At 36.8% G+C, this 13,360-nt stretch overlaps 1 protein-coding gene across 1 annotated transcript in view; it reads left to right on the top strand.

The window, feature by feature from the left end:
* The window catches only part of LOC145984124 (uncharacterized), a 928,179-nt gene that overhangs the window by 179,031 nt on the left and 735,788 nt on the right, over positions 1-13,360 (top strand). Inside the window, exon 3 of the mRNA XM_083117559.1 lies at positions 4,078-4,183. Within this exon, the coding sequence (XP_082973685.1) occupies positions 4,078-4,183 (106 nt within the window). The remainder of the gene's footprint in view (positions 1-4,077; positions 4,184-13,360) is intronic.

The following is a 13,360-nucleotide window of genomic DNA, read 5'->3' as shown; positions in this document are numbered from 1 at the left end:
TTGCTACTGATTCATCATTAGCTTGTTACTGTAGTTGAACGTGTTTTAGCCGTAATATAACAACGTGGCTAGCCCATATTTTTGCTGACAGGGACTTTAAAGAAAGAAGTTTCTGTTCTGCTTCTTATAAGATGCTTTCAAAGATACAATGCCTAGTTGGGCTATTTTCGATTAAGCTATGGGCCATATATGTATTGCATTATACCAAAACAGTCAAATGTGACACGGTTTAAATTATGTGACCTACAAGCATCCACTAGCACATGATTGACGCAAAGTGCATAGCAACGAACGTAGAAAATGTTTTCATTTTTATGCTAATTACTGGCGTACGAACGTTTTTTCCTCGGAGGGGGCTGGAACTGTAAAGTTAGATGTAGATGCATTCAAGGGAGGGGATACGTTATAAAATATTCTTGGTCAAAGACAAAAAAATTAATCAGGTTCCATTTTAAGGCGGGGTTAACTCGGGTTTTCCCTCCAAGTTTTTTACTGCTTTCATTCGATTTATTTTTATTTTATCAAAATTTCGGGAGGGGGTTAGCCCAATCAGCCCGCCTCTGAGTACGCCAGTGCCAATAATGGATTCCCAACTAATATTCACTTGTATAATAACCTCTGATATGAAGCTGGAATGAGCTTCAAACAGAAAACGTGCATCTGGGCAATTTTTGTTCACCCAGAAGTCACGAACAACTGCAGACACTGCCCATTGTATCCACAGTCACTTGTTTCGTCAGCCATAATTGACTCTTTCTTCCCAAATATCTCAGCTGCAATACTTTTTTTATCATACTACGTAGATAAGATAAAGATCGTTTTGTATTTTATTGCTGTGCTGAGGTATGTAGTGTTTCGAGGAGCAGTGGATGATCGAAGTGGGATATTCTAATTACATTAGAAGTAATCCTCTCCCCACATTTCCTTGGAACTTTCATCGACTTGAAAATACTTTATTTTTCTTTAAGAGTAGTATTGTTTAATAACGACAATTAGATTCCTTTACACTAAACTTCAAAGTGAAAGTATTAGTATTTTTGCACAAATGAATAATAGTGATTGGGAGTATTTGCAGTGAGGCTTGTCTCCATGCTTCTTCCCTTAATGATCCGTCTCTAAGAAAGGTATAACACAGTGTTCGAAAGAATCAATAGTGACTTTTGCATTTGGTGAAACTCCAACATCTATCTGTTTGTCTTGAGATATTGCATCTCACCCGGTTCTGAAGTTTATCCGAGACTTTTAGACTAATAGGAGCCAAAATGTTTAGTGGTGTGGAAAATATACAGTACTTTCCTTTACCATACTGGCATCTAACGCATCATTTTAAACGAATGTAGGATCAATTTGAGGTTATGCATAACATGCAGAGGTTGTTTGAAAGGCACACTTTTCTGTAGCCTTCTTTTACAATTCGTCTTTTTTATATTAGCTTGTAGGCACAATAACTAAATCTGACGTATGTCGGCTTAAAGGGTATGTCCATTTTGTGCCATGCGAAGATGAATGATGAACTATTCCAATAGACGAGGAGACAAACACAACACGGAAACACATCCATGCCCTAATCAGGATTCAAATATAGGACCCCTGCATTTGTAGCACGTTACGCTGAATATTCCGCAACAGAGACATGCAACACACACACACACACACACACACACACACACACACACACACACACACACACACACACATATTGTACACTGGGGGGGATGGGAAGAGAGAGAGAATTATTTTTTCTCAGTTACTACTTTCTAGAAATATACCAGTTTCAAATATTGTTGTCTTTAACTTTCGGAAGCTGGTCCCCACTCTCTCCTCTTCCAAATCGCTTCTTCGTAAATATACTCAAGTGTTGTTTCTTAATAAATATTTGATTTCTTAGCATGAGTAGTCAGGTTTTGTGATAATATCTCCTTGACATTATTTCACAGTCCCAAAATTCCATGATACTCTGCGCAGTTCTATTATTTTCATTAAAATTTCATCCTTTCCTTACTTATGTGAAGAATGAATACGGAAAATTAAAACTGAGATAGTTTGTCACACGAAACACTTGTACTTGGGACATAAAATGTCTCTTTCCACAAGAACGTGATTTTTTGCCTCTTTCAGCCTTCTGGATTCGTATGTAGCTTAATACGAACTGCAGCAGAGCTACTACGCATCAGCCCTCGTTTCCTTGGCAACTATCCACGAAAACAGCCGATGCTGAAAAAGAGAAATAACCCAGACGAAGAAAATGGAAGCTCATTGATAACAAAGTGAAGCATTGGGTCAAGGAAACAAGTCTGTCTTCTTTTATTTCACATACTGCAGAATTCAGCCATAAATAGAGAGGACTTTCACAGAGGAAGGCAATGGAATGTGAAATGGTTGAAGGGGAGCAACTGATAGAAACAAGATTAATTGTACGCATATGATCAAATTAACGTGTTTTTTTCACTCAAAAGAAAAGTTATGTACTAAAGAAAACAGAAAGCCGCGTATTCCGCGTTTTTATAATGGCTGTATGTAAACATGTCACTTGCTAATTAATTAGAGTATCTACTCAAAACTGAAGGCTGCAATAAATACACACTTTAATTTTAACTCAAAATTGAAATATCAAATATATTCTTTTTGCATGTATTTTATCAATATCACACTTTCATTGGTGTTATTAACTAAGAGCTGTAAGATACATGTATAATAAAGTAAATAAAAAATAATATTAATCAGTCATGTATCTTTGATGAACTTTCAGCATATGAAACACATTCAGTAGTGGTAAACATATGTTTAAAATTTTTCCTGGATAGTGATGTACTCTAATTTTTCATCGTTGGTAATTAAAACCTGTTTTAATGGTAGCAATATTAATGTTCCACTTACAATTTATGTATTAATATAATATATATAGTTATAGTTAACAAAGTACTTTATTTTACATTATCCAACGGGTAACTGAGATTTGCGTTGCCAGTATAGCAGCTTCATATGTTGATCGCTTTCTGCCATTTTCCACCGTGGCATAAGATACTACAACTTTTCAAGTCTGAAGTTGAAGTAAAGATTTTAACATTTTTGTATTTTTAAACTTATGTGAAAATCTGATGGCAAGAGGAAATTTATCAATGAGTGGAAACTGTCGTTAAAGCGAGCTCTAACTGGATGCATTATTGCCACTTTGAAACCCTTGGTTGCGTAATATTCGAGCAAGTGGTTGTCGCATGTGAGCAGCACGTAAACACCTTCGGGGTCACTGCCCTGTGGACACCATTGATTTTATCATTATCTTGACTTTTCTTCAGCTGTAGTAGTATAGCTTTGAGCTATTACTAAATATGCGAATAACGATCGCTGTTTCAGTGGCGTGCGGGTGTTTGTCATTCCATGTTTCTTATGCAATCGAATTTATCCGCTGAAGGTGCATTTAAAAGGCAATTATTAACAGGAAATCTTAAAATGGCTATAATATTTTTTTTTTACTTTCAACTACTTTCTACCTTTAAAATGAGCATTTATTTGCAATCCACATAATTTTTTTTATGAACTACAACAAGTTTCGTCAATAAAGTTATGAAATAATGAATTTTAAAGTGCTGAATATTTTTTGCAATTAGATTAATTTAACACACAAATGATGGTGTTTCTATAAATTCACTAAATATTAAAAGTAACGTTGTGTTAGTAGCGAATAAAAAATTGCAAAGTCAATGTAGTTGTAGCTGAAAATATCAATTAGCACTCTGTTTAATTCACCAAAATGTACTGCAATTATTGAATTTTTCGATCTTATTTAAATTGTATTCTTTACCAAATTTAACATTTATGTTTTTTTCCCCAGAATATCGTTTAGTGGTAAAATTCCTACTCTACTTTCCAATAACGTCTCTTTTCATTTTGAGCTCCTAACTTGTACCACTCGTGGAAAACCAATATAGTTCTCGCCTTGCTATATTTCTCCTTTCTCTGCTTTTTGCATAGAAACTACTGGTGCGAGTCCTTACAATTATTAATTGAATATTAAAATAAACTGTACCATTAAAACATTATCTATAAATTTTCTCAAAATATTTCCTTCTATTACAGAGATGTAGAAGATCACCAACTTACAGATGGACAGCTAAGACGAGGTCCGCCTCCACAACCGACTGATTTGGCACCAAGATTTTGTTCCATTTGCCACAATAGAGAGGTAAGTGCAGGCAGGCTTTGTTGCGTGACGCTGTTTATTTTTGTGATGTGTACGAACTTAACATGAGTATATACTGAGAGCACAAAAATATTAAGAGATCTTGAAACAAATTTTGAAATGTGTTTCAATTATTTCATAGATACATTATATCTCTTGAATTGAACTAATTTTGTAATAGCGTGAAACTCTATTGTAAAATTTGCTGCAGATTACGTAAATTTATATAACATACAATTGCCCTATTTCTTCATAATATTTGAAACTGCACAATACTGAGCATCTGTTCTTCTGAACATCTGACATTTACTTCTTTCACATTGTAAACAATGTTGTGATGAGCAACAATGCAAAATTCAGTTGAACACATGACACCCTACGACTAGAAGAAAAAGATATTCACATTTGTTGATACTTTACCGAATACATTTCAAGCAGAAAACGAATTCCCATTGCGTGTCCATTTTCTTTTCAGCTATAATTATGAAGGCATTATTAGTGTAAAATTCAGCTTCTTATATTCTTCAAGCTGCACTACATCTGAAAATACATTTTTCTGAAGTATCTACGGTTATTAGCATTTACATCCACCCCAGAAATAACAGTACCAAATACTCTATCTCAGACTCACATTTGTGGTAATGATCTCATATTTTTACCGTTATCTGAAAAATTATATTCTTCGTAGTGAATATACCTAGAGTGGTAGAAAAGTTATGTAAAATAACCAAAATGGTTGTAGAAATATTACATTTCGAATCAGTTCTCGTCCCTTCAGCGGCTTTACAGTCAATAGTGAGTTTTCAGCTCGTTTATCAGCATCCGTTCAAGACAAGAAGTAAACTGTTCTCTTGTTTTGAATATGGACTTATAGTTATGCTTCATACACTTCACCGTAGTGACCAATCCGAGATTGAAATATTTATCTCATTAGGAAACGTTTCACAATAATATAAAAATTGATTTTAAACGTTGCAAATATCAGTGAATTAACTGAATACGAATATCAAACCCTTTCGTGAACTTTTTTCGTGAATATAAATTATATAATGTAGGCTACATATATTCGATTTTAAATATTTTATAGAAAATGTTAATTTGTTATAATATTAATTTAATCAATATATTCAATGCTAGACAACTCTTCAAAAATGAGTATCGCTGCAGATAAATCCTCAGGAAGTGCTGATAGTTTTGATTTAGAAACATGTATGAAATCCAAAAACCTGTCGCGTCTGAAATATGTTGTTCAAAATCGTTAAAACTAGATTAAAATTAATTTTCCGGAATTGTTTCCTCGTGGGTAGAGATTTCGTATGTTCTAATCGTGCTCAATGTTGGATGCTGAAATATATATTTGGCTCAGCGTCGGCTGTTGCATGTTGTCATAACCTCTGGGACTCGAACTAGTGTATGTGAGCTCGAGTTTTGAAACCCGGATAAATTATCTTAGCCTGGGTTTCAATCTCATCGGCCCTGCAGGAATTTCCGCTAACATATTACTCGCTCGCTCGTTCGTCTCCGTCTTCCAACCAAGCATCGACAAGAAAACCGAATCAGCCATCCGAAAACGCTCCAAGTAGCAAGCTCTCAGAACTTCGGGATCACTATTTGCTCTACATTACTAAGGATCTTCTCCAAGAAAAAAATATTCAGGTAAATAAGGTGCCCATACTGTGTACTTGCGATCTATAAAACCGGAAATGTATTACATTTGGATATATATATATATATATATATATATATATATATATATATATATATATGCACACACACACAGTGCACTGAAGTATATACTCATGTTAAAATTCTCCAATTTTAACAACGTTTTACTATAAAATGGTTAAGGAACGAAATGTTGATGTGCCAATTTGTATATATTAGATTAAAGAAACAACATTTTTTTTACGTTATTTATTTCTCCACGTGAATTACTAAAAGGTGTTGTTGTGTTTTCTCTTTCATGGATTACAAGTACTGCGAGCGTTCCGTTAAGAATCATTACACTTTTCTACAATATAATATTATAATCATGGTTATAAAATATACGACCAGCTATATTAAAAGAACATCATAAAGATGTAATCCGTAAACTTTTTTCAGGCTTTCTTCTAAGTCAAACGAGCATGCGACCTATGCAAACATAATGAAGTTAGTTGCAAATAAATTTAACTTATAACGTTTGTCCCTATGATCTCAACCAGGACGGTAACTGAAATTACGGCTGCCTCATGCCCTAATACGTGTATGTAGGCACAATTCAATCAATTACTCAGGCTGATAGAAAAAAATCATTATTTCGCGGCCAACAAGTGAATTGTTCTGATCTTATGCCGCTTTTCTGCCTCTTTACCATAATTCCGGCGATGAGGACGAATCATGATAAACCATTACGGTGGCCGAGTGGCTACAGGTGGTTTCAGGTTCGATTCCTGGAGTGGGCACTGAAGTTCCTTGGGGTGTGCCTATTTCATCTGATCATTATTCACCGTCCCCCCTAAAATATGAATATAAATGCAAAGATGGTGATTAGATTAAATTGTCAGGATTCGCACAAAGAAACAACCATACCTAGACGGGGGCTACACTCTATCCCGGGAATCTCTGGAGGGAGCGAGCGAGAGAGCTCTCGGGGCCAATGAACTCGTGAGAGGTGAAGTAAGTGCGGCTACCATTTGCAGGAGCGAGCACTTCTTCGCTCAGCCAAATCTCAACCTCCCCTTCTCTTCCAATATACGCGGCCTTGCTCCACATATTCCCGGGACGGAGAATAGAACTTTCGGTGGCAAGATTAGCTCCTTCTAGTTCGTTGCATTTTTTGACTCTCTCTGCACTCGCGAGTCCAGTTGGTTCCACGGTGCAACACCGACTCGTCTACTTGGTTGATTTGGTGTCTGCACCGTTTGCACTACGTTCTGGAGCAGTGTAATGTGTGGTGTATGTTCACATGGTGCTTGCTAAAACAATGAAATGAACGTTTAAAGCAGCAGACAGGCATTTGTTGAATCTTATGAACTTGAACACCACTATTCGTCTTCGTGGTTGAACGTCATTTCCAGCCCGACACCGGGATACACCTGCTGTCAAAAAGTGCACTAGGCGGGTCTATTATAAGGAGACAGCTCAAGGCGACTAATATGGAATAAGAGGAGGTGTATGAGCAGTATTTTAGGCCACAAAGTTTAACATGAAACAGTTCCGCCGCCACTTAGTGTCCGTCGTTTGCGGGAAGAACTTTCCAGTCTCATGTGAGTGCTTCCACAGGAGAGCTGAGATAGCACGTGGGTTGTTCTTTGCCAACCAGAAAATCGCGTTTTCCCTTATATGAGAGGAATTCGAATATTATGCGTTTGTGAGTGTGGTTTCTGTGTGTTAGGGTAGGGAGAAAAAACTTTTTCTAAAAAAGCCTGTAATGCTCAGTGTGGAAACGTTCCTATCCGTGGAAGAGACTTTCTTTCCCAAAGTGCAATTTTTCGGAAAACTCCTTAGGTTGTTGCCTCATTGCCCCTAAAATTTTATCACAAAGCCGGATATGCATCCCGCACAAACCCATTAAAACTAGTATTTGTAACTAACTCATTTTACTGGTCAATTTGTGGTTAGATTTTCGAAATGAACATGTCAGGAGTACAAAATAAAATTATTTTAATCAATTATTTGAATTATTAAAGCCTCTAAATATGTACATCTCTTGGCTTATGTGACGCTTAAAACAGAAGAAATAATCCAGAATTTAACAGGAGGAGATGGTTTAACTTCGAGTTCTTCTCACCCACCCAACTATGGCAGATTCTCTTTGGTTGTTCTTGAGTTGCTGTCCACTTTCTGCATAGATAGGCTAATCAGGACTGGTCCTACAGTTTAAAGTAAAACCAGAACAACTATGTGTCTCTATCGATTATCGAAACAGGGACCCCTTGATTACAAGCAAACCGACGACGTCACTACTACGCCATCGTGGAAGCTCTATTATCTTTGTTGAATGTCTGCTTGCTTTCTTCACAGTGCAGTAGTTTAGCTCTGATATATCTGCGTGTTGTGGGGGGTGGGTCTTTGATCGTGACTAGACACCTTTGATGCTGGTAAGGATTTTCACGAAGATTTTAATTTGTAAAATTAGTGCCATTTAAAAAAATATTAGAATGGAAATCCAATAGGAACTTATTAATTGCTCGTTAAATTTTAAACACGTAATTTGGTATTCTCTCTGTCTTTATAGAAATGAAACTGATATTTAGAATAGTTAGTTATACGTTCTTCTAAATTTAATACTTGTATGATTTCATTTTTTGCTCTGGATATCATGAATTCCATTTTTCATATTTTACGTAGTGATTTTGTTTACTTGTTTCTTTCAAGCCTCATACCCATAACAACACTTGAATTATAATGGAACGAAATGTAAAAGAACATTAACGTTAAACGCACGACAAACGTAAACAAGTGTTTATTTATTTTTAGTCAAAGGGGATTCTTTTTTACAAGTCAAAATTCCTCATTTCATTTCTATTTCTTTTGAAGTACTTAGTTTTTTAAATTTTTACCAGCCTTATACTTTTCCGATCTTTTAATGTGCAGAACACTGTTTATTTTTAGGCAAATATAATTTGGGACACAATCTTCATAAAAATCCTTGAATGCAACACTATTTATTGCCTACTCAATTGAATCGCTCACTGCAGAAAGGCAACATATCCACATTTCACAATTTTTCAGGAGAGGCAAGAAACTACATAAAACTATCTTTATGATATTTCCATCATGACATGTATTCTTCCTTTCTTAATAGAAGTATACGTGATGAAAATACGAATGCAAAATTTGTGTATGATGTAAGGGGATAGAGGGGGAGTTTGTTTTGTGTTTTGGGCATGTTCCCTTTCTGCAGTAAATTGAGTGTTCAAACGAATTTTGGATTGAATTGATTAAAGAAAAACACAATGAAATTTATAAACTTACTTTATTGTAAGAAAAAATATTTCTTAAACATTCCTCAATAATATTTGACGTTGTGGAACTACAAATTACTCAGTTATCTTTGTCTTCAGCATGTGTTTCCGTTTTGATAGACCATGATGTTATTGAACTCCAAAACAGCATCTTGTCTTCAGGTATGTAGACCAACGTTTTTGTGATGTCATCCATTTTGTTGTTGTTTATGGGCAGTACAGAGTTATAGGTTTGTCTGGAAGGCAGTTCAAATTGTTCAGCAGACTTCCTCAGCCAAAAAAGTGTTCACTATGAAGCCACCAATATTCATGTTACACTTAACACTATGTGAAGTTTGAGATGAGAAGGTCATCTCACGGTATTTTGAAATACTGAAAGTCTTTTTCAGGTGCTTAGGGATATTTTTACCATAAGTCATCGCTCAGACAGAATTTTTGTAAAATTCAGCCCACCATTGACATTTGACCCTGGTGTTTTAGCCGGTACGATTTGCTCTTTCCAATTGACGCGCTCTTTCCCTGAAACTTTTGCTTTTTTAATTACATTCCTTCTGTACATATCTAAGTTCAAGACTCCTTTCCTTTTCTTATCTACTTTTCCTTCGTCAGCAAAGGTGCTCATTTTCTGAAATCACAATATGATTCACAATCAAGAAAGAGAAAACACCACAATAAACGACCACACCGAGGGTTTGAGCTGTACTGTCAAAGAACAGAGCGTAGTTCGTAAACTGACCACCTTAGCGCCACTACGAAATCTCATTTACTGCAGACAGGGAACTAGTCCGGGACAAGTTCCCTTTCTGCAGTAAACGGAAAATTGAAGGCATTGTCATGCCCATTGTTATCGAGCGGACAGGTGTCATTTCTGCGGTAAACGATCCATTGAGCTATTACAAACCATTATCGTCATACAATAGGAAATGTGTAAATATTGGACTATTTGCCCTTCTGCAGTGAGAGATTCAGTTATGAACACAATTCATGTTTTGCTAAAATCTTAAATGATATGTTTTTATTGTAGGTGATTTGCATTGTATAGCCTCTAAATTAATTATAACATTAAATATGTTAAGTAAATTCTAATTTATTTTGAATTAAATTTTACTTTAGACGGTTATCAATAAATATAATAGTAAAATAGATTGCTATGCGCGTTTAGCAGTTTACGCATAAATCATGTTATACGAATGACAAGATCTTAACATAAAATAATGTAAAAGGAAAGGAGTTACTTTTAAATTATTGGTACTTATACTGACTTACCTTTTCAGTGAAGTAACTGTAAATCAGATATTTTAAAAAAAGGTAACTTCCAGACGGCCTCCGTGTCGGAGTCTTCAGCGTGACACACTACAACGCCACAGGTCCCAGTTTTGAACCTGGTTAAGAGAAGGAAGTAACATTGTATTTGTCCCAGCATCCCTTTCATCAGATCATCATTCACCATCATTGTTGCTATTAAGTCGACATGTAGAAAAGCGAGGTGAAAAAGAATAATAACGTCACATAAGCTGATTTTTCTAAAAATCACATAAAACAAATCACTATACTAACTCTATTTCTCTGAAAAATATAATGTTCAACTTGATTTTAAGTTCATGCAGCGTGGAAGTGGTTATTTTTGGAAATAATTTTATTTTTCTAACCATTAACTAAGGCTTCTGCTGCAAGTTGACATTAAATACGCGATACGAAAGTACAAGTTACTCGTAAACTGGATATGTATAACCAGAAACAATCGTCGAGAATAAGTTCAAGCGTATAGCCCTATACCCAGTCGAGGACTCGAACCCGGCACGTTCGATGGCGAGTCCTTAGTCGATCCCTTCACGCTCTAAGCCACCAAGGTAACTTCACAGGTTTGAACTGTACATTAGAGGAACCTACACTCTGTCTCGGAAATCTGTGGAGCAAGGCTGGAAACTGTCGGAAACGGCTGGAAACTGTAGCCGTGTTTTCCCCTCCACTTCTGCAGTTCTCTTCTAACGCTTTCATTGGTCGAGCTCTCGTGACTCCTACTTGCGCGGAGAACTTGTTTTCGTTCCCTTCCTCCGGAGATTCCCGGAACAGAGTGTATGCATTTAAATTCGTATTTGTTTGATTTGAAATCCTTTCCTTCCACCTTTATCTAATAGTAATGATGATGATCAATTATGATATATTAAATGGATAAAGGGACACTCTAAAAACAAAAACATTCTTAGGTTAGGAATCGAACATGGAACATTCGGTGACGTGATTGTGATTCTACAGCTCAGCCATCGAGGTGGCTAGAGGCACCTACGCACATATAAAAGCTGAGATAATATTGTGTAAATTCTCCACATGAGTCAGTAAAAATTTCCGAAAGAACCCACAAAAATCGCTTGTCGTTTGTTGTAAATTTCATCGCCAACAGCCAATACGCCATTAGGTTGTCAAGGAACGAAGGGGAAGGGGAGAGTGAAAGTTCTTACACTGGAACAATGTTTAGACAAGAGGCACTTTGAAATAACCGGGGCAAGTAGTCGACACATGTGTAAGCCCCAGTCTGAAGCAATGCTCGATGCTATCGGTTGCTCCAGTGAGCGTCTGCTAGAGACGGTCTCCAGTCTGCGAGTTGCGTTCGCTACGCAAGAAAGCCTTCTTACAGAAAAAAATATTATTAGCACTCGCAACTATCTACCGTCTCGTGTGAAGGCTAGAAAACTACAGCCTGCAGGTAAAATCGTGTGAAAGATGGCCAAATGAACATCAGCGGTGGAAATGGAGTTGTGAATCAAAAAGTAGAAACAGATGTTGGTAAGTTCAGTTATGGAAGAACTGAGCATCCTTGAAATAGTATTGGGAAAATAATTTTCATGATTTTTATACCTTCATTAGTTTTTTCCAGTGTACATCTATTTATTCCTCTGCTGTCTGACATTACTCAATACTCTCCCTGATGTGTGTCTGTAAAGGTATGTTTTTGTTTAATTGGTTGCTTTAAGTCCACTTTATGCACAGAAAGGCTAATCGAGACTTAGCCTACAGTTTATCCGAACCACTGTGCCATGTGGCTACGCCAGGAATCGAACCCAGGACCCCTTCATTGCAAGGCGGTCTGTAAAGGTAAATATACCCGATGCACATTGCAACATAATATTGTTAAGGCATATGTGGAGAAAAGTGAAGGTAGAGTTTCTCACGTTCACAATCTCGGCCATTTGTGGAGGTGATGTGATGGGCACCACGCTCAGACCTCAAACCGCCTTTACCCTCCCCCCACCTCAGGGTTGCCCAGCCAATTATTAGAGACTAAGTGAAGCACCTCCCCCCAATCGAATACGTGACTCCCTCGTGACAGTCTCTCTCTCTCTCTCTCTCTCTCTTTCTCTCCCTTCCTCCCCCCTCTCTCTCTCTCTCACACACACACACAAGTGGATCATATAAGTTGTTAATGCGAAATGCGAAATGTACCACAAACGAAGCGTTTTCCAAAGAAATGTTTCAAATAAAAGTGAATGGACATTAAGGGGGAAAGCGACCGTCATTATGTAGGTGGACATTTTCAAGGTCATTTGAAGGTCATTCAGATTTTTAAACGGAAATCTAATTTTATTGTTTAATATTTTTATTTCCCTTACAAAATTTAACAACTTTTGCAGAAACCATTTCTCTCTTCAGCGTGTAGTTTCACAGATATTTCACAAGTAAAAAGTGATAACAGAAATTCATACCATTTCATAAGCAAAGGAATTTTTATTTCAAAAATTAAAAAGTAAATATGCAACTACATATATACATTACAACGAGGGTCTTCCCGATAGTATAGAGCTTACTCTGTCGCCTTGTAAGCAAAAGTCCTGGGTTCAGTCGCCGGTGCAGGCACATGGTATTGCACTTTAAATTCTACGCCCAGTCCCGATAAGCATAAATGAGCAAAAATTTGAAGTAAAACTCAGTCTAATCAAAAATATTTCACACATTTTAACAAACACGGAGGGTGCGCATACAGGTGACCAATAGAACGACGTGACCTCGTGACTGCACTGACAAAGGTTCGCCGTACATGTGACTGGTTGATAACGTCATGTCACGAGTTTGAAACCGCTAGGAAGACGAACCTAAATACAAGTAGCTCATCTGATGCAGAGGCAGAACAACCATCCATCGTCCTTTCTACTTCCAGCCGCCTTTGAGTTTAGCTTTCGTCTAGCTACCGTTTTAACGGTCCGGCGGATCCTCACAATATTATTATAATGTTTAT

The sequence above is a fragment of the Lepisma saccharinum genome, chromosome 2 (genome assembly GCF_977018435.1).
Source record: "Lepisma saccharinum chromosome 2, izLepSacc3.1, whole genome shotgun sequence".
In the NCBI taxonomy this organism is placed as follows: Eukaryota; Metazoa; Arthropoda; class Insecta; order Zygentoma; family Lepismatidae; genus Lepisma; species Lepisma saccharinum.
Note: the sequence above shows the minus strand (reverse complement) of the source record. Positions and strands in the feature narration are given on the sequence as shown.